The sequence below is a fragment of the Hippopotamus amphibius genome, chromosome 12 (genome assembly GCF_030028045.1).
Source record: "Hippopotamus amphibius kiboko isolate mHipAmp2 chromosome 12, mHipAmp2.hap2, whole genome shotgun sequence".
Lineage (NCBI taxonomy): Eukaryota > Metazoa > Chordata > Mammalia > Artiodactyla > Hippopotamidae > Hippopotamus > Hippopotamus amphibius.
In genome coordinates, this window is record NC_080197.1 from 29,861,183 (window position 1) to 29,880,532 (window position 19,350).

Below are 19,350 nucleotides of genomic sequence, written 5' to 3' on the forward strand. Positions count from 1 at the left end.
CTCCTTCCCTGTCTCAGTCGCTCCATCTCTTATCCAGCCTCACTGAGTTATATCCCAACCACCTGCACCCAAGACCTAGTTTCAGTCTCTGCCTCCAGGGGAACCCAAATAAAGACACACACAAAGTTATTTCTGTGAAGGGAAACCCAACGTGAGATGCAGGCAGGGTTGAGCAGAGAGGATTTAATAAGGAGGCTAATTTATAAAAAATCAATTCATTTGTGAATATTTTTTATTATCTATGACTTTTCCTTCTTTACACAATTGTCCTAACTCCAGGGAATTATATAAAAATACTCAGATAAGGAGGACTCTCTGCATTATCATCTTCCTATTTTACAGTCAAAGAGACTGAGACTCAGAGAACTTAACCAGCAGGAAGTCCCACAGCTGGTGAATAGCCAACTCAGAGCCTGAATTCCTGTCAAAGGTCTCTCACTCACCAGCTTCACACCCTTGGGCAGCCGTCACTTCTTACACACTCAGCTCCCTTCTATAAACCATGAATGGGATAAGTAGTACAGAGCAGTTGTACACATGAAATAAGCCAATCCACAGAAGTGTGTACATTGACGTGTGCTGTGCTCATTTAAGTCATTCATATCAATATTTTATCCATGTAAAATCATGTGTTTCCTTCCACAGTAATCACAGAAAATGAGAAAAATGTTTTGTAATCTTTATAAAGTTGAATAAATATTTAAGAAGTTAATTTTAATGCTGTGTCACCTTGGACAACTCATTTCCCTTCTCTGGGCTTCAGAGTTTCTGTAAACAATGAGGTGATCACTAAGCTTCCTAGTAGGCGTGATAGGAAAGAATTTCATGTCATGGGATTTGCAGACCTGTCAGGCATTGATCCAGGCCAAAAAATCAAAATCAACAATAAAAAAAAAAGATGGAAAACTAGGATCTTAACCAGATATGAGTAAAGATAAAAAATCATCATTATATCTAAAATTTAGAAGTTCACAAGGGCCTTTATCCTCTTCATATAAAAAATTATAATAATAAAATTAAATTCCCAGAAAATATTTTGTCTCCATTTTACAGCTGAAAACACTGAGCTCTTGAGAAGTGATTTGAAGAGTAATAACAAAGAATAGTAACAAATGCCAGTTTTCTGTGCTTGATATGAGCACAGAGGTAAAGTTCATTACTTACCAGTATCATTTCATTGAATTCTTGCCACAACAAACTGAGGCACGTCCCATTTATCAGTTGAGGAAACTAAAGCTCAGAAACATCAAGCCCAATTCTACACTAAGCTGTCTGGACAAAGAGAACATCCTTACCATGGAGGTAGTGGTCCAGTTTGATGGTTTTGTAGGAAAACAGTATGGACTTGTCCTTGGTTTGGCAGAGGATGAGGGAGTGCACGTCGTCAGCCTTCAGCAGGAAGAGCACACTGCTGGTCACATGGTAGGTGTCTCCACGAGGGTGGACGCTGGTCTGGGGATTTAGCAGCTGGTGGGCGTTTTTAAGCCAAGTCACAGGAAACCTGACCAGTGGCAAATCTGGACGATGGGAAGGTCAGTTGGATGCTTGTGCCTGGCTCAGAGCACTAAAGGGGGCCTTGCTGGGCATAAACGTAGATGCTCCCACCTGTAGGAGAGTCTCTGCCTATGAGAGCATGTAGAGGAACCCAAACCCAGTGAGAATAAATCCTCAGCATCTCCATGGAGAAGCCCCACCGCCCACTCTTCCATAAGCTTTAAAGATTACATTCTGACAGGAGTTCAATCATGAAGCTGATATCAGAGGCCTGACAATGAAGCTTCAGGGACCACAGCAGTTTGTAAGGAGGCCTGACGCTCACCCACACCTCATCACCCTGCTTCCTGACTCTGAGACCTAACGCAGAGAGTTCTCACTGCAACCCTGCATGGGGAGATCTGCTCCTATCCCCATCTCACAAATGAAGACAAGGAGGCCCAGAGTCTAGGTAACTTGTCCAACTCCACAGAGGGTAGTAGAACCAGGATTCTTAGCCAGGAAGTAAGGACCCAGGATCTGTGCCAAGTGACCAGGCTCAGATCTGCCCTCAGTCCCTGGACAGGGAAAGGCATCTCACTGCTCCCAGGACAGGTCATGTGAGGAAAGTAAGAGCACAGGCTTTAGGGTCACACTCAGTGCAGGTTTTCATCCCAACCCTCCACTGCGTGAGTCTCAACAACTCAACTCTCTAAGCCTCAGTTTCCACATCTGTAAAATGGGGATGCTCCTAATTCTAAGTTAATTAACAAATTACTTACAGTAACTAGTAAAGAATATGAGACACGTGGGGATCACTCTATAGATAAAAACTGTCATCATCAATTACTCACCCCAACCATCTAAAGAATTGTTATTAATCATATTTCTCATGTTAGAGGGAAAAGGCTGAGAGGGTCAGGACTCACCCAAGGGCCTCACAGCAAACAGAGCTCATATTCCAACCCAGGAATTCTGACTGCAAGGCAAGGGCACTTCCTATCACATCACAGATTTCTTGATTTCCATAGTGTCCCCAAAACAATCAGTGAACTTCAATATTTTCCTACTTTCAACCCACCATGGGCTGGGCATCACGGAGACTGCCATCAGTCATCACAGAGCACCCTCTGTGTGTCCCAATATCTGGATGTCAAGCAGGGGTCATGGGAAGGAGTCCCAGGTGGTCCCCACCTGCTGGGCATAACAGTTCTCATTGCTCAGAGGAGGAAACTGAGCTCAGGGATGGCAGTGCTTTGTCTCAGGTCTCCGATGGCCTGTGGCAGCCCTGAGAGGTGACACTGATCCATTTCACTCAAAAGTTTGGCCACCTCCAAACATAAGAGCCCATGTTTGCTTCAGGACCATGAGGGTGTCAGCAGGGAGGAGAGGCCTAAGAGGGCAAAATCCTTGGGCCAGACTTGCAAGACACCCCATAGTTTCAGGGCCGACTGTGGGAACTGAATGAAGTGGGCAGACATTACAATTCAGGAAGAAATAAAGAAGATATTTAGGAGGGATTTTGAAAAAGAATTGAGGTAACACCAAGACATGTATTCTTAGGCAGCATGCAGGGCGAAAATACATAGAAAATAAATTGAATTTGTGAACAGACAGCCCTGCCTCTAATCCCCACTTTGCTATTTGAGACCCCTGAGACCTGATCCCCCTGCTGCCAGTCCCAGATGTCATACATCAGACAACATACATGAGGATGCCTGGAACACAATATGGGCTCCTCCGGTGTCAGCAAACGTGACCGGATGCACAGAGGTGGGAGTGTATAAGGGGTGCGAGCTGAAGAAGGGGTTCAGGAGTCAGGCTGAGGTGTTGCTGCAAAGGCAGGTTAACACCAAACAGGAGGGCGGCCTGATGCCAGAAAAGGAAGTTTCCCTTCCCCACAGCAGACCACAGACACATCAAACAGCTGCCAGGTGGGGGGTCAGGGGTAGAATCAAAGTGATGCTCTCAGGGGATTAACCTTGCAGCAGTGGGACAGATCCATGTGTGCAGGCAAAGGAGAAAAATTAGACATAGCAAATAACCTGGAGAGGAGTCAAGAAAGAAATAAGGTAACTTGTTTCTGATCAGCAAGGACCATATTGGAGTTTTTTAGCCAGATCTGTATATCCTACTGGGTGTATATTTTTCTCATTTCTGTTGGACAGGAAAAAAGGCTGGAGAAGTTGAAAGATAGTGGGGTTAATCCACCTGAGAATTTTTAGAGCGGGCAGAAAAGACCAGTTGTTTCAGAGAGAGAGGGAATGCAGGGTGAGTGCCCCTGTGCTGCAGATGTGTGGTCCTGCAGCACAGCATCCCTTACACATGTTATGCTGGTGGCGGCTTGAGCTGTAATACGTGCTGCAGGCACAGAAGTTCCCACTGCCTGTAGGGAGCTTTCCTTCCCCACACTCTGCTTTATGCCTGCTTGGCAGAGAGCTGGCTAATCTGAATCCTGATCCTACATTCTCTCCACCTCTTCCGCCTCCCCACAGCTCCTGCCCTTCTGCCTAGTCTTTCATTCTGCCAAGCTGACTCACTTTTCAATGTGGGACCACAAAAAGCCCCTCCCTCCTCTGGTCTGAACTGCTAGCAGGCAGCTCCCCCTTGTGGAGAAAGTCACCTGAGGCTACAAAGGATGAGATAGGGAGGAGGAGAAAGGATTAGGATGGGGAAGAAAGATGGAGAAAGAGCAGGAGGAGGTGAGGAGACAGGAGAGAGGGCAAGGTTTGGGGGGGAGGGGCGCGATGGGAGAAGACATCAAAACTAGTAGAGAGAATGAGAATCTCAAACATGCATTCCCCAACCCCCACACCACCCCTGATTCCCAGCTAAGCCCGTCAAGAATAATTCTGGCCTCTCTTTAAAATTGACTTCCAACAACTTCCAGATGAACCAGTCTTGATTAAAGCCATCCTGGAAGGCATTTTGGTGCAAGGTTGTCCTTAGTGTCTACTATTTCCTGCACTCAAGTGCTCAGACAGACAACTTTCTACGTAATGAGTACATGGCATTAGGGATGGAAGGCCGACTCCTTCTTCTGGAGGAGGTTGTAAGGGATGGAGGAATGGAATTTAGGGATGAGTTCCTGAGAGTTTCATCACCAGCTCAGGTGTCCTCCCTTCATTCACCTTCAACCTGGATACCCTGAATCCTTGACCTACCACTGTCTGCACCCCAGGAAGATGACAGGTATCTTCACACCTGACATTCCCAGCCATGCTGCCCAGAGGGGCTGGCAAGAGGCTGCATCCACCTTATTCCAGACTGGATGTTTGAGCACAGAGGGTGATGTTGACCTGGATTGGGGGCTGCTCATCCTGGACCACCCAACAGGCAAATTCACTCTTCTCCAGCGTGGCCTCTGCCTACCAGGTGTGCTCCAGAGTGTAGGTCCCATCTGGGCTTCTGGCCACCTGAGGGGACTTCATGGTCTGTGTCTTGTCCCTGCTCTCCTTCCAGGTGAGGTGCAGGAGGAGGGATAGAAGTGGCTCACATGGCACATGAGAGTCACTCTCGATGCACACGGATGTGCATCCCAGAGGGACTGGTGGTGACCTTCAGGGTGAGGACAACTGAACACGGGAACAGAAAAAAAGCATCCATTGAAATTACCCCTGCCTGCCTGCCTGCCCTCTATGTCTTCTTGTCCCAGGAACCTGCCACAAGATCTATCACTTTCAAAAAAGTTACCTTTTAAAAAGTATTAAAGAAAGATGTTTTTCTTTGATGCTCAATGTAAGGCAAATAGAGCTAAATGTTAATATTAATTAAATAAGAGTAGGAGTATTAGAGCACTGCTTTCTGTATCCATGATTTTTGGTATGTTGTTTTTGGTTTTATTTGTCTCAAGGCATTTCCTAATTTCCCCCATGATTTCTTGTTTCATGTGTGAGTTATTTAAGAGTGTGTTGTTAAATTTTCACGTGTTTCTGGTTGTCCTGTTCTCCTTCTGTTATTGATTTGTAACTTCTTTCCATTGTAATCAGAAAAGATACTTTCTATAATCACAATTGTTTAAAGTTTGTGAAGACTTTTTGTTTCCTACCATATGGTCTATCCTGAGGATGTTCCACATGCACTTGAGAAGAATGTATAATCTACTGTTGTTGGGTGGAATGTTCTATACATATCTGTGAAGTCCAATTGATCTACATTGTTATTCAAGTTCTCTGCATCCTTATTAATATTCATTCAGGTTATTCATTTATTATGGAAAGTGAGGTATTAAAATGTCTTTCTATTATTTTCTTGTGTCTAGTTCTCCCTTCCATTGTGCCAATGATTGCTTCTTATATTTAGAGCTCTGTCATTTGCAGCACAAATATTAGGTATATTTTTTGGTTGAATTGACCCTTTCCTCACTATATAATGTCCTATTTGTCTCTTGTATCAGTTTTTTACTTAAATTCTATTTTATCTACTATTTGTATACAACCCTGCTTTCGGTTACTGTTAGCATGGACATGCTTTTCCTTTCTTTCACTTTCAGCTTTGTATGTTCATAGATCTAAAGTGAGTCTCTTATAAGTAGGATATGCTTGGATCCTGGTTGCTTTTTCCCCATTTAGTCAATCTACGTGTATTTATTGAGGAATTGAATCCATTTACATTCAAAATAATTACTAAGAGGGGCAGGCTACTACTGCTGCTTTGTTCATTGTGTTCTGTATGTCTTGTATCTCCTTCCCTCCCCTACCACCCCTCACCGCCACTTCTTTCCTCTCTTAGTGCCTCCTTTTGATTCTCAGGGGTTTTCTTTATCTCTGCTGTAATCTGCTCTAATCTTTTCATTCTCTTCCTTCTGCGATCTTTGCTCAAAACAAAGGAGCACACTCATCTCAATGTATTTCACAATATTAATTCAGAGGGTGGCAAGGGAAATGAAGCACTGGTCAACCCCAGAGAATAAAAGAAGAGCAGAGCTTGTAGTACAATTCTCAGAGCAGATCAGGGAAAGGTCACATACCAGGAGAGTTACTTAAACCCTCCTGAAGGGCTTTTCTAAACACGATCTGGAAGTGGGTGACACTCAAGACCACGTTTTCTAGTCTCATGATTACCCAGAGCTACTCCTGACCATAGTAGGAGGACACAGCCACTCATTGACTTCCTGGGGGGGAAACAAGGTCCCAGACTGAATTGTGGTGACCCCTCAGGTACCTGCCATCAGGGCCTGGTCACATTCCAGTTGGAAATGGGTGTGTGGAATTGTGCCGGCTGAACAAGATTCTGCTGGCCTAAGGATTCCTTTATTTTGACCCAGTTGATATTGGGCATTTGGGGGCAAACTTCACCCAGGTTGAGACTTTTTTCTTAAATCCAGAAGCTACGCTGTAGCTACAAGTATCTGTTTCTGATATTCAGGGTCAGGAAATAGGTCATAATAGACACAATGCATATTTCTGAGCCCAGGTTTGTCCTGAAATCTCAGAATGACTAGTCAGCTTTCCAGGGCTCAGTTTTCCAACTTCTTGAACCCTGCAGTGCACACATTTACTTGCCTTTTCCCTACCCCAACTGTTTTTACTTGGGAGTGCCCAATGGCTTATGCTAGGTTCTGGTGAAGTTGGCCATCACAGAAGGGCACAGCCTCTCAACATGGCTTGACTCACTATTGGACTAGGATCCCAGAATGAATACCAGAAGGGCCATCTGGAGGATGCCAGCCTGTGGGGCTGTTTGTGACTGGAGGAGCACAGTACCCAGTATGTGTTAATGATTTAGTGCATATTGCAGATTCCTTAAACATTTACTTCTGCAAAGCAAGGGATGCAGATTTTCAGATTATTGTGACCATCCATAGACAGATACGTGCCTGGACCATATACATGGACATGTCAGGATGCCCCTTCATTAACTTCGCACAGCAGTGTTGCCACCTTCCCACGTGACACATCTTTGATGCAGATGGAATCAATCTGTTTGGTTGGTCATTGTGTTTTCCCCTTGGAATACTAGGGGGAATTGTCTTCCACTGAGACCATAAATTAGTGATTGTTCTGGCCCAGTCCCCATGAATCCCTAGACAGGCCCTTCTGGGGACAGAGAAGACATGTTGCAGCTCAGCGTTACATCATCTCCAGCCTTGACTGACACGGAGCTCTCGTGTTGGTTTGCATGGAACTGTTCACCTGAAGCTCCTGTAACAAATGTCACAGCATCACTCATGTTGCTTGTCTTGGCCCAAGATGGTCTGAGGTTCTGGCATACATCAAAGTGAGGTCTCCTGAGAGCTCCTTTCAGCCATGTGTACTGGCACCAAAATATTAAAACTATAAATGTGGCTGCCACATGGGTTAGGAGAAGGAGACCAAAGCACAGAAAGGAGGATGGCACCTTCCTTCTGCATCAGCATGTGAGGATGGCCTGGAGCAGAGCAGGCACTTAAAGACACATATTTACAATGAGGATGAATACATTTCTATTAAACAGGAAATGTCAAATAGATTTGTGTCAGATTGTTCTTTACGTTCTGGGATTGGAGACAAGGCACAAAGCTAAGGACAATGTCTTCATAACCAACATACTGTGTTCAGGGAGTTACCTGCAGAAAGAGCCATCTCCCATTTTCTGCAAGCTCTTTCATGGTGCAAAAGCCCACTCATCCACCTTTACTAAAATAAAGGTTGAGACTTGCATTCTCCATAAACTTGATATTTTTCCTGAGGGGTGAAAATTGTATCTTAGAGTCGGAAAAAATCTTAATGATCACAATGTTTCATGTTACTCAATGTTCCACCCTACCTACAAAATCTCCCTCCTCAGGCTTTAATTGCTCTTGGTATGTGTTCTTGGGTATCACACAAGCAGCATTGTCATTGAGTTTGTGAAAGATACACAGAGTGTGTGTAATGTGAGTTCTACAGACCTATGAAGGACTATCTCCTGAAGGATTTCTCAGTCTTAGTGTATTTGTGTTCTATTGATGAATAACACATTACCACAAACATAGTGGCTTTAAACATCACAGGTTTGTTATTTCATAGCTTGTGTGAATCAGGAGTTCAGGCCCAGCTTAGCTTAGCTGTCATTCACCAAAATAAGGGGGTGTGAAGACACAGGGGAATGCCATCTACAATCCAAGGAATGTTTGAGGTTACTAGAAGCTGGGAGAGAGGCTTGAAAGAGTCTCCCTGAAGTTCATAGCAGCTTTATTCATATTTGCAAAAATTTGGGAGCAACCAAGATGACCTTTAGTAGGTGAATTGGTAAGGAAAGTGGTAAATCCGAATAATCAAATATTATTCAGAACTAAAATGAAATAAGCTCTCAAGCCCTGACAAGATGTGGAGGAATCTTCAATGCTTATTAATAACTGAAAGGAAACATGGACATGCTGCATGAATCCAACCATGTGACCTTCTGGGAAAGGGCTCCACCCTCATGACCTAATTCCTTCCCAAAGGCCCACCTCCACATACCATCACGTCAGGGATTAGATTGGAGCATATGAACTTTGGAGGGACACAAACGTTCAGTCCATAAGAGGCTTCCTTAAGTTCTACGCAAAGTTTTTGTTCGTTCCACGATCCCATGCAGGATACCACACACACTCACTTGTCAGGTCTCCTTAGGCTCCTCGTAGCTGTAACAGCTTCTCTGACTTTCCTTGTTTTTGATGATTTTGACAGATTTGATGAATATTGCTCACATGTATTGTAGGATGTCCCTCTATTTCAACTGTCTGATGCTTTTTGCATCGTTAAACTAGGGTTATGGGTTTGGGGGAAGAAGGTCGAGAAGAAAAGTGCCATTTTCATCAAATCTGCATGATTTATGCCTGTTGATGCTGATTTATGATTCTTGATGAACTCTTGATGACCTGGTTCACTTGTATGTGTCAGGTTTCCCCAACTGTTAAGTTACCTTTTTTTCCTCCTTCAATTCTGCCACCTTCGGAAGAGATTCACCATGGGTAGCCCTTATTTCAAGAGTGAAGAACTGGGTTTCCCCTTCCTTACAGTGAAGTATCCACATAAATAATTTGGAACTTTCCTACACAGAAGGTTTTGCAAAATGCTCCTCCAGTTATTAATGCATTCCATTATTTATATCACAATGGACTCACAGGTATTTATGTTATATGTTGGGTTATAATCTGTCTTAGTCTATTTGGGTCTATAACAAAATATCACAGCCTGGATATCTTACAACAGACATGTATTGCTCACAGTTTTGGAAGCTTGAATTCTGCAATCTGGGTGGCAGTCTGATTGGGTGAGGGCCCTCTTCCAGACTACAGATTTTTCATTGTATCCTCACATGACAGAAGGGGCTAGGGAGATATAGAGGATCCTTTTTACAAGGGTACTAATCTAATTCATGAAGGAAGTACCCTCATGAAGTAATCACATTCCAAATGCTCCAACTTCTGACATGGTCACCTTGGGCATTTGCTTTCTAAACTGTGAATTTTGAGGGGACAGCATCATTCATTATATATATATATATATATATATATATATATATCTATATATATCTATATCTCCAATACTTTATATATTTGTTGCTCAAATTGTTCCACCATTGTCCATTGGGACCTTTCTCAGTTGCTTTTCAGCCCTTTGACAAACTCTAATCAATGTCAGTTTTTGCTTTCTTCTGTTTTATTTTCTTTGGTTTTTCACTTCCTTGCTTTCTGAAGGATAGTGAATTTTTGAGAGGATTTCAATGTACAAAGAAGAGAGATTAGCCTTTAATGAAAGGAGTTTAAAGCACAAGTCAGGTGATTGAATTAGATACTTTTTATTCTGAAATCCAACATCTAGTAAAAACTAATTTAATCACTTATTAAAATAAACGGTAATGGCCTCGCATGTGGCAGTCACTGTTCCGGCAACTGAGGATTCAGAGTTCCTTCTCATAGAACTGACCTCCTGTTTGAGGAAGAGACAGCACACATATCAGGGTTCATTATCCCTGGTGCATGAATTTCAGTTTAGTTAAATGACGTCAATGCCTTGACACAGACTTCAGTTGCCACAGGAAATTTGCCACCGTGAACAATTGCATAAAGTACAACTTTGGTGCTAAGTCTACTTCAGTCCACAAATCACTCTGTACTAGCAGATGCTCATCCTGATCACTAACCAATCATACCACTTCTTTGAAAGTCTGTAGTGATTGATCACTGTGACTCTGTTACTCAGTTTAGGTGCAGACAGCAAAATATGTAGTTGTATTGTCTCCTTTCTCCTAGTGAGGAAACTGCATGACATTTACAAAATGAATCATTATGAAAGAGAACCAGCAGCAAAGATGAAAGTGCAATGGAGAGGCAAAAAATGATGATGTCAGAAGTTATATTCAAACTGAATATAAATGGATTACAGAAGAACTAGCTGACCATGGCAATAGTAACTTGATACTGTTAGAAAGATTCCAGATGTACAGTGAGAAGAATTTCGTGAAGGCAAACTTACCACATAAATGAGGAAAGTGGTGGTGGGAAAAAGGGTGAAAATGTCCCAGAGGAAGTGACAGCAGCAAATACTTCCAATTAAAGGAAGTTTTGTAAACATTTCACAACATTGAGAGTGTAAGGCGTAAAATGTCAGAAAGTGATCCAAACTTAGCAAGGAGCATGATAATTCACAAGGTCATTAAAAAGGATGCTCTTACATTGTAAATTACACAAGAAGAAGGCCAGCACTGTTTAAATGCTTTTGATAACTTTTCATAAAGAAATAAATTGCTTTAACTCTCAGTCTTTCTAATTTGTCAAACCACCTATTATTAGTTTTGCTATTTTTTTCTCCATATATTTGAAGCAGACAGTAAGAGAGTTTCTAATGTTTTGAAAGCGAATTTTAAAGATTACCGAACAAACATTATTTCTCCCATTGATTCCTGAAATCACTGTCCATAATTCAGTGTACATACTAATTTTTATTGTCTATCTCTACCAGGCAAAGTGAGAACTGCCTATGTCAGATGGTAATAAGTGCCCAGGAAACAGATTAAACAGTTAAGAGGTCATGGAATGCCAGGGTGAGAGAGGAATTGATATTCTATACAGGATGGTGTATGAAAGTTGCCTCTGATAAAGTGATATTTGAGCAGGGGCTGGAAAGAAGAGAGTTAAGCATGCAGACATGTGGGGAGACGAAGCAGAGGAGTGATAGGATTTGACTTACACTCCCCAAGAATCACTATGCCTGAAACAAGAAAGTCAGAGACCATAGCAGTGCTGCTGGAAGAGATGATGGTGGCTGGGACCAGGGAGCAGAGGCGGGGGTGAGAATGTGCAGATTACAGATACGACTCAGTGGTGTGCTGGAGGAGGCTTGGACCAGCTCATGAGAGCGGATACTTACACTTTCAGGAATTTTGAATGCTAGTTGTTTAAATGTTGGTAACTTGAAATTGACCACATTGAGAGTATTTACACCAAGAAATTGTGAGGCTTTTCTTTATTTTTTTTTTCTTTTGGAGAATCAATTGTTAAAGATTTACCATCCACAACACTGGACATAACCACTTTGAAGGCAGAATTGACTATGGACTGCAACAGAGAGAAAAATCAAGGATGACTCCAGGCTTCTGGATATGGTATATTTACCATGAGCAACAAGGTTAGGAAGGATACAAGTTGGTAGAAAAACTCCCCTTCCCATCACAGAGAGATGGGTTTGACAGCTCTAATTTCAAACTAATTTCTGGGTTTGACAGGTAGGCTATTTAGACAATGAGGAAGGAGAATAATTGCTCTTAAAATCATTTGTACTAAAGAAGAAATAGAGAACCTCAAAGGGTGGGGAGTAAGGTGGATGCAGGAATCCAGAAGACACTAACTCCTCAGCAAAGGGACATTAGTGTGTTGTTCATGACCAGGTCCAAGGTGATGATGAGCGACATCCTGTTGTGTTGATTCGACTTATTTCTCACATCCCAGGGAGATGTCGTGAGTCCTTGTCCAGAGCTACTTCCCATTTCCCTGCCCAGGGCCACATATGAAGACCCAACTCAGGGCCCTCCAAAGACAGTAAGAAGTAGCTCAGGAGCAGCAGATATGTCTCCATGGAGGGGAGGGTTTTGGAGCAGAGTTGTGGAAGCTGCCTGCTGGGTCCTTCTCCTAGGCTGGGCCCCTCCGGGAGGGAAGTCTCTGCTAGACTATGGTGGCATCTAGCAGGGAGGAAGGAAGGACCTGTGGGAAACCTGTTCATATGTCATTATCTGCTCATCACTCAGGAAATGTTCCCTGCATGCCTCCCATATACCCAGGGGTTCTCCTCCTGGGATGCCTGCCCTGAAATGATAGGCAGCCCCTGGGATAGGACTCTGCCCCCTCAGCCTCCTCCCCAGTTCCGGATGCCCCTTCCCCAGCCCTTCCACTCTGGCACACGGAGGGTCAGACCAGGAAACTCCCTCAGAACAGCCAATCCAGGATGTCTCAACTTTACACTGAATTGTGGATTCCTTTTGCCTCAAGGAGCCCCACAGTTCGAGTGATCTAGGAAGGTTCCCAAGGGATCCCCCACTCAGGTGCTCCTCATTCAGCACTCTCTGCCCACGTCCTCCACAGAAACCTGAAAAGACAACCTTTGAAAACCCCTGATCCAGCCCACCTCCTGTAGGTCTCACATACTTCCTGGAAGTTGAGAACCTCTTAGAGGAAAACAGGATCTTCCTGAGGGTATTGAAGGGCATGTGTCCCCTTCTCTTAACTCCATATGGGCCCTGACCCTGAATGACCTGTTGGATGGCCCCTCTACTACCTTGTGTCTTCTAGGACAGATCTGCTTTCCTTCCCCCATAACTTACAGTCAAGCCCAGCACTTCCTGTAGACACCGATGACAGAGACACCAACCACCAGCAACACCTTGGGGCCTAGGAGGAGAGCTGCCAGGAGAGGAGAAGACAGCTCTGGGCCTGGAAATCAAGAAACAGGAGGCATCATTAGAGTGATCACACAGGAGCCAGTCCCACGGGCCTCCACTTAGTCCATCTGAGGCCATCTGGGCCTGTCAGCAATATGAGGCTTTGAGCTACATCCTGTCCTGGGCTCAAGCTAGAGGGAGAAATCAGGGTATAAAGGTCATTCATTCTCACTCACTCTCTTCCCAGACTGCAGTGTCCAATGAAAACGCCAGAGGTAAAAATAACTGTGAGACAAGAAAATATTCAGCAAATCCTAGTGCATAATCTCTCACTAGGCTGTAATCCCAACCTCAACCAGCCACCAGGAAATTGCAGGAGAAAGAGACAAGGCAGACAAGACAGGCATCTAGAGTTATTTGTAAATACCACCACCAGTGTTACATTTCCCTAAGCTTTGAAAATATTGGAAAAGTGTCCTGCAGTGCAGTGCGCAGGGCAATAGGAAGGGCTTTCAATGTACACTTGACTTAAAAGCATAAGCACAGAATCCTCAGATCTGTGCATATATTACCATACAGGTCAAAAGGGGTGATCAGTAGTGATCAAGTTAAGCATCTTGAGATGGCAACTTATCTTAGATTTTCCAAGCAGAGCCCATGAAATCACAAAGATTCTTTTTTTTTTTCTTTTTTTTTTTTAATTTATTATTTTTTCGGGGGTACACCAAGTTCAATCATCTGTTTTTATACACATATCCCCGTATTCCCTCCCTCCTTTGACTCCCCCCCCAACCCCCCTCAAGTCCCCCCCACCCTCCCCGTCCCAGTCCTCTAAGGCATCTTCCATCCTCGAGTTAAACTCCCTTTGTTATACAACAACTTCCCACTGGCTATCTATTTTACTGTTGGTAGTATATATATGTCTGTGCTACTCTCTTGCTTCGTATCAGCTTCCCCTTCACCCCCCGCCCACCCCCCAAACCTCGAGTTCTCCAGTCCATTCTCTGAAATCACAAAGATTCTTACAAGTAAAAGATGGAGGCAGGGCAGTAGGAGAAGGAGATGTGACGTTAGAAGCAGAGGTCAGAAAATGCAGGGCCCTTTGGCAAGGATTGTGGATACCTCTGGGAGCTGGAAAAGGCAAGGAAACGGATTCCCCTCCAGAACCTTCAGAAGAAATGCAGCCCAGACACTCATTGTAGACCTCTGACCTCTCCGCCTGTATGATAATGCATGTGTCTTGTATTAAGTCACTAGGCATGGTAGTTATATAAGGTGACTATAGGAATGTAATTAAAGGAGGACAGATGTGAATAAATGGACAGGCACGTTTTACACAGCCAAACTTCTTGTTAGGAAAGGCAAAAAGAAGGAAGAAATGCTGTTTGGCAGTTAAGTGGTGAAGGGAAAAAGAAAAATGCAGGGGGAAGGGATTTAGGTTCCTGAAATACAAAGGAGAATCAAAGAATTAGAGGACCCAGAACATTTCTCCCACTATCAAAACCAACCTACCAACCAAACACTCTCTTAATATTCTGGATTATGCTATACTGAGAGAAAAGAGGTCCACTAGATTAGAAGTATTGTAAAATACCCCAGTATCATAAAAACAAGCAGTCTGATGTACACCTTCACGCTAGATCAACTGGACCCAGGACTGCAGTGGCCAGAGCCCTCAGACACACCAGGCAGCAGACTCACATAGGTCGTCTTACACTTTGCTCAATCCTCACAGCCTAGATGCCCCTGGAAACGTTTCTAGTCATTGTACAGCAGCAGGCATGCTGGATCAGGCTCCCTGCAGCACCCAGACATAACAGCCCTGGCCTGAGCCCCAGCAGGAGATGGAAGATTACAAAGCATCTTCCAAGCTGCTCCAGACAAGATGGCATGGCCTCCTCTCTCCCGCTTACCCTGTTCAGTACAACGTGAACCCTAGAAATAACACAAAGGACAAACAGAGGAGGACTCTGAGGTGGAAGAGGAGGCCGACTAGCTAGAGACCTGAGTACTGGAGGAAGAACACAGCAGTCAGGCACCCAGGTCCACTCTCCTAACTCCCCAGGGGCAGGAGACCCACGTGTGGCACTAGAAAAAAGAAAAAGTCTAAATCAATAATCGAAGTTCCTGCCCCAAGAAATGAGAAAAGGAGGAGCAAAATAAACCCAAAGCAAGCAGAGGGAAGGAAAAAATAAAGGAGAGAAATACGTGAAATTAAAAACAGAGAAGCAGTAGAGAAAAAAACTGAAACAGAAAGAGTGGGTTCTTCTAAAAGACCACTAATTTTGAAAAATTTCTACTACAACTGACAAAGAAAAAAGGAGGAATGACATATTTCCAATATTGGAAATGAAACAGAGGACATCATGACACACCCTGCAGACATCAAAAGGACAATAAGGGAATGGTATGAAGAACAGTACAGGCAGAAATTTGACAATTTAGAGACCGTGGAACAAATATCTCGGAAGCACAACATGCCACAGCTCAACAATATGAAATGAATAATCTGAGTAGTCTTAATTCAAATTCTTTTTCAAATAAAGAAAAAAAGATTCTCAAGGTCCCAGATGGTGTCATGGGAAAATTGTGCCAAGAACTTAACAGATGAATTAAGAACAATTTTGGTGCACAAAAACAACAATAAAAGATATTTTGGAAATTTTGAATTTATACTCCATTTTAACTATTAGGGAATTATTATTGATTATGTTAGTATGCACTGGTATTCCTTTTACAGAAAATCTATGGCCTTAACCATATGACCACACAATTGTGGACTCCATTGACAACTGGTTGTCCATGGGGGGCTAAGTTAAAATGCACACAATGTTGCAACTTCTCTACCCTTCTTGTTTAAGGGAAGTTGTTTGTTCTCCATGTCCTCTCTTTGGCTTCCAGGAGGCAGGGACACAGACACTCAGTGACCCAGCGTTGACCCAGCAGATGAGGATAGCATGTTGGAAGGAATGTGGGACTTTGAAAGGTCTCTTGGAGTAAGATTACTGGAAACCTGACTCAACCCTCTCTTGATGTGACATGAGAACCTGCAAGACATGTTGTATTTATAGAAAGGAAGACTGTTCTTGGGACATGCCCTTGGCACAATGCCCAGCTGAGGGGGACCCTGTCTCGAAGTAGCATGTACCTGTTGTACAGGCTGGTGGTTCCTGTCCTCAGGGCCTCAGATTCACCTTGATTAGTATAGCCCAATCACCTGGACTAAAGGAAACAAATCTTCAACAGCATCCCCCACCCACTGCTTCCTGAGTCCCTTCTGTAAACTCCAAATCCTCTGGCTGGTTGAAGCAGGAAGGGAGATCACGGCTGAACTGAGATCTGCATTGCGTCAATGTGCAGTGAGCTGTTGTGAGTATTGCTGGTCCACTGTCCCAAATCAGAGGACAAAGGAGCCCTGTGCACTGACCACTCATGGTCCTCTGGGTGCCTGGTCCAGACTCAAACTTCATGTCCTCAGGGCTCCCTTTCCAGAATTTCACAGAGAAGTAGGTGCCGAAGTCTACTGGGGTGAGGTTACTTACATGGATGGAAAAGTCCAGGCTGGAGAGAGACTAGGCAGAGCCTAGAAAGAACAAGGAGGTGGGAGGTGGGCGGTCAGGGAAGGATGGACATAATCACTGTTAGTTAAGAAAGCAAGAAGCAGGACACTGTGAACAGGATGATCCCCCTCCTTCCCTACTTTCCTTCATGGATATTTATGTGAAAAGATCTACAAAGAACATACCAGACTCTTACCAAGAGTCATTCTTGGCGGTGTGGGATCTGCAAAAGGAAACTCACTTTAAAGTTCTATTTTAAATCTATTGGCTTCTAGATTGTTCTATAATAAGCATGAATTACTACCTTTAATATTAAAAAAAAAATAAAGACCTGTGTGAGTTGGAGTGGAGGCCTCACCAGGGGGTTTATTGGTGGTGCCCTGGTCCTTCTGGGGAGCAGCGGGCTCCAGGGTATAGCTTTTGGTGACCACCGGCTGCCCGTCATGCTCCACCTGGCAGGTGAGCAGCACGGCCTCCCTGTGGGCAGATGAGTTCACCAGGAGCCAGCTCGTCCGGTTAAAGGTCCCATCCTTGTTCTCTATGAGGGTCGAGGCTGTTTCTGTTCGGGACACTTTTCCGTTCTCGGTCCAAGTCAGCAGTAGGCGCTGAGGGTAGAACTTGTTCACGTGGCAGGAGATGTTCACTTGGTTCCCCGCTGTGGGGTGTTGGGTAACCTCCAAGGTGGGTGGAACTGAAACAGCACAGGCAGAAGCTCTGACCTTATGGAACAGACAGCTCACAGGGGAGGGGCTGGATAACAGCTCCCAGCACAGCAAGGGAGTCACCCAGGACAGAGCCAGGCAGGCAGCAGGTGCTCAGACACGGAGGGTCTACTGCATATGAGTGAAATCACTAAGCGCACTGCAAAGCACACAGTAGGTGCTCAAAACCTCTTAGCTCCTATTTAGGGTTAAAATGTTTGCAATCAGCAAGATCAGCCCCTGGCATGCAGTGGGAACATAACAACTGTATCAAAATAAATGAAATCAGCACGCACATAAGGGCCTGGCTGGTAGTAGGTGCTCAGTAATTGGAGATGCTCTTGGTAAAGTAAAGGAAATAATGCTTAGCACAGTGCTTGGCACATGTCCACCTGGAAGCTGGCATTCAATCCGTAGTGAGTAACCAGCTCATCTAGGAGACTGGCCATTGGGCCGCACTGTCAGGAAGCAGATTCCAGGCAATTCAAAGCCTGGAGCAAAAAGCAGGGGGGAAGAGCAGGCTGGGGCCTTGGGGGCAGGTGTGGGCTTGGGCTGGTGTGAGGGGCACCTACCTCGAATGGTCTCAGACAGCTTGGCAGTCCCACGGAGAGGAGGGCCCCCCTGCAGGGTGACGTGGGCCACCTCGCAGATGACCTGGGAGTGAACATCCCCCGGGGCCAGCAGCACCCTGGTTGTGCTGGAGATGCTGTAGGAAACGCTGTCTCCCTCTGGGTCCACGTTGGTCTGGGAGGCGGAGAGCTCATTGCCATTTTTGAACCATTTCAGGGAGATGTTTCTGGGGGAGAAGCCGTGGGATGTGCAGGTGAAGCTCACTGTCTGCTCAGGTGAGGCCCTCACGGCAGGGCCTGATACCACGGGAGGAGAAGGCTTGGCTACAAAAGGAACGTTTATAAACAAGGAACATGATTGTGCTGACCTTCACTAAGGAAAAGCTTGTGACAATGTTAAGAGCTTGCAGATATATTATTTGTAAATTCTTCAAATATTTCTGGGACTGCAATGTCTTCATTCTCATCATAGGGGGAAACACAGAGGTTCCCAGAGGTGAGTCTGAGTCAGGGGTAGGGTCCACATGAAATTCCAGGCCTGAGGTCAAAATCCACCTTTTTTCCTCTGCCAGGTGATTATCCAGCCAATCCGGGCACAGGAACAGTGGTACTGATTGGATGAACTCTCCTATTAACTCTTCCTGGCTGGGCTCCCCTAGAAATCTTAATTGACTTCAGAAAACCACTCACAAAAGTACATGCACGGGAAGCAGGGTCATAGTGGGATCACCATGGAAGCTGAACCAGGCTGGCCATACAACGGGAGGTGTGGCTGTGGCACCTCCCAGCTCCTCATCCATGAAAGGGAAAAACAGGCATTATGCTGCCCAGTGCTGCAACAAGGGTTAAATCAGGCAGTGGAAGCATTTTTAATGTGAGTAAAACACAAGATGATTCACAAACCCAAAGAAACACAGATCTCTCTTTAACCCAGAATGCATATCCAGAGGTCTCCCTTCAGGTAGTTATGAATTTACTTCATCAGTTTCATTCTTTCCATGAATATTCCAGTAGGACTAAGATATAAATGCCTCAAGTTCAAAGAAAGGGGGTGAATGGATGTTTTTCTGAGTCTGGTTCTTCTCTTGGTTCAGTTTTGGGTTGAAAAGAAAGATCACTGAGTGGTGAGAAACCAGTGGTGGTTGATTTCTTAATTGCTGTTAATCCGTAGAGACACAGACCCAGGTCTACAAAGCACCCAGAAGCACACAAATCAGCAAATCA

General features: G+C 44.5%; 1 protein-coding gene across 1 annotated transcript in view; it reads right to left on the reverse strand.

Annotated features, from left to right (window-relative positions):
* Positions 1-13,241: 13,241 nt before the first annotated feature.
* LOC130833066 (signal-regulatory protein beta-1-like) overlaps positions 13,242-19,350 on the reverse strand; it is a 30,233-nt gene continuing 24,124 nt past the window's right edge. The window contains exons 3-5 of the mRNA XM_057702271.1: positions 18,130-18,450; positions 17,215-17,547; positions 13,242-13,348 (exon numbers count right to left, since the gene is read on the reverse strand). Of these exons, the coding sequence (XP_057558254.1) occupies positions 13,242-13,348; positions 17,215-17,547; positions 18,130-18,450 (761 nt within the window). The remainder of the gene's footprint in view (positions 13,349-17,214; positions 17,548-18,129; positions 18,451-19,350) is intronic.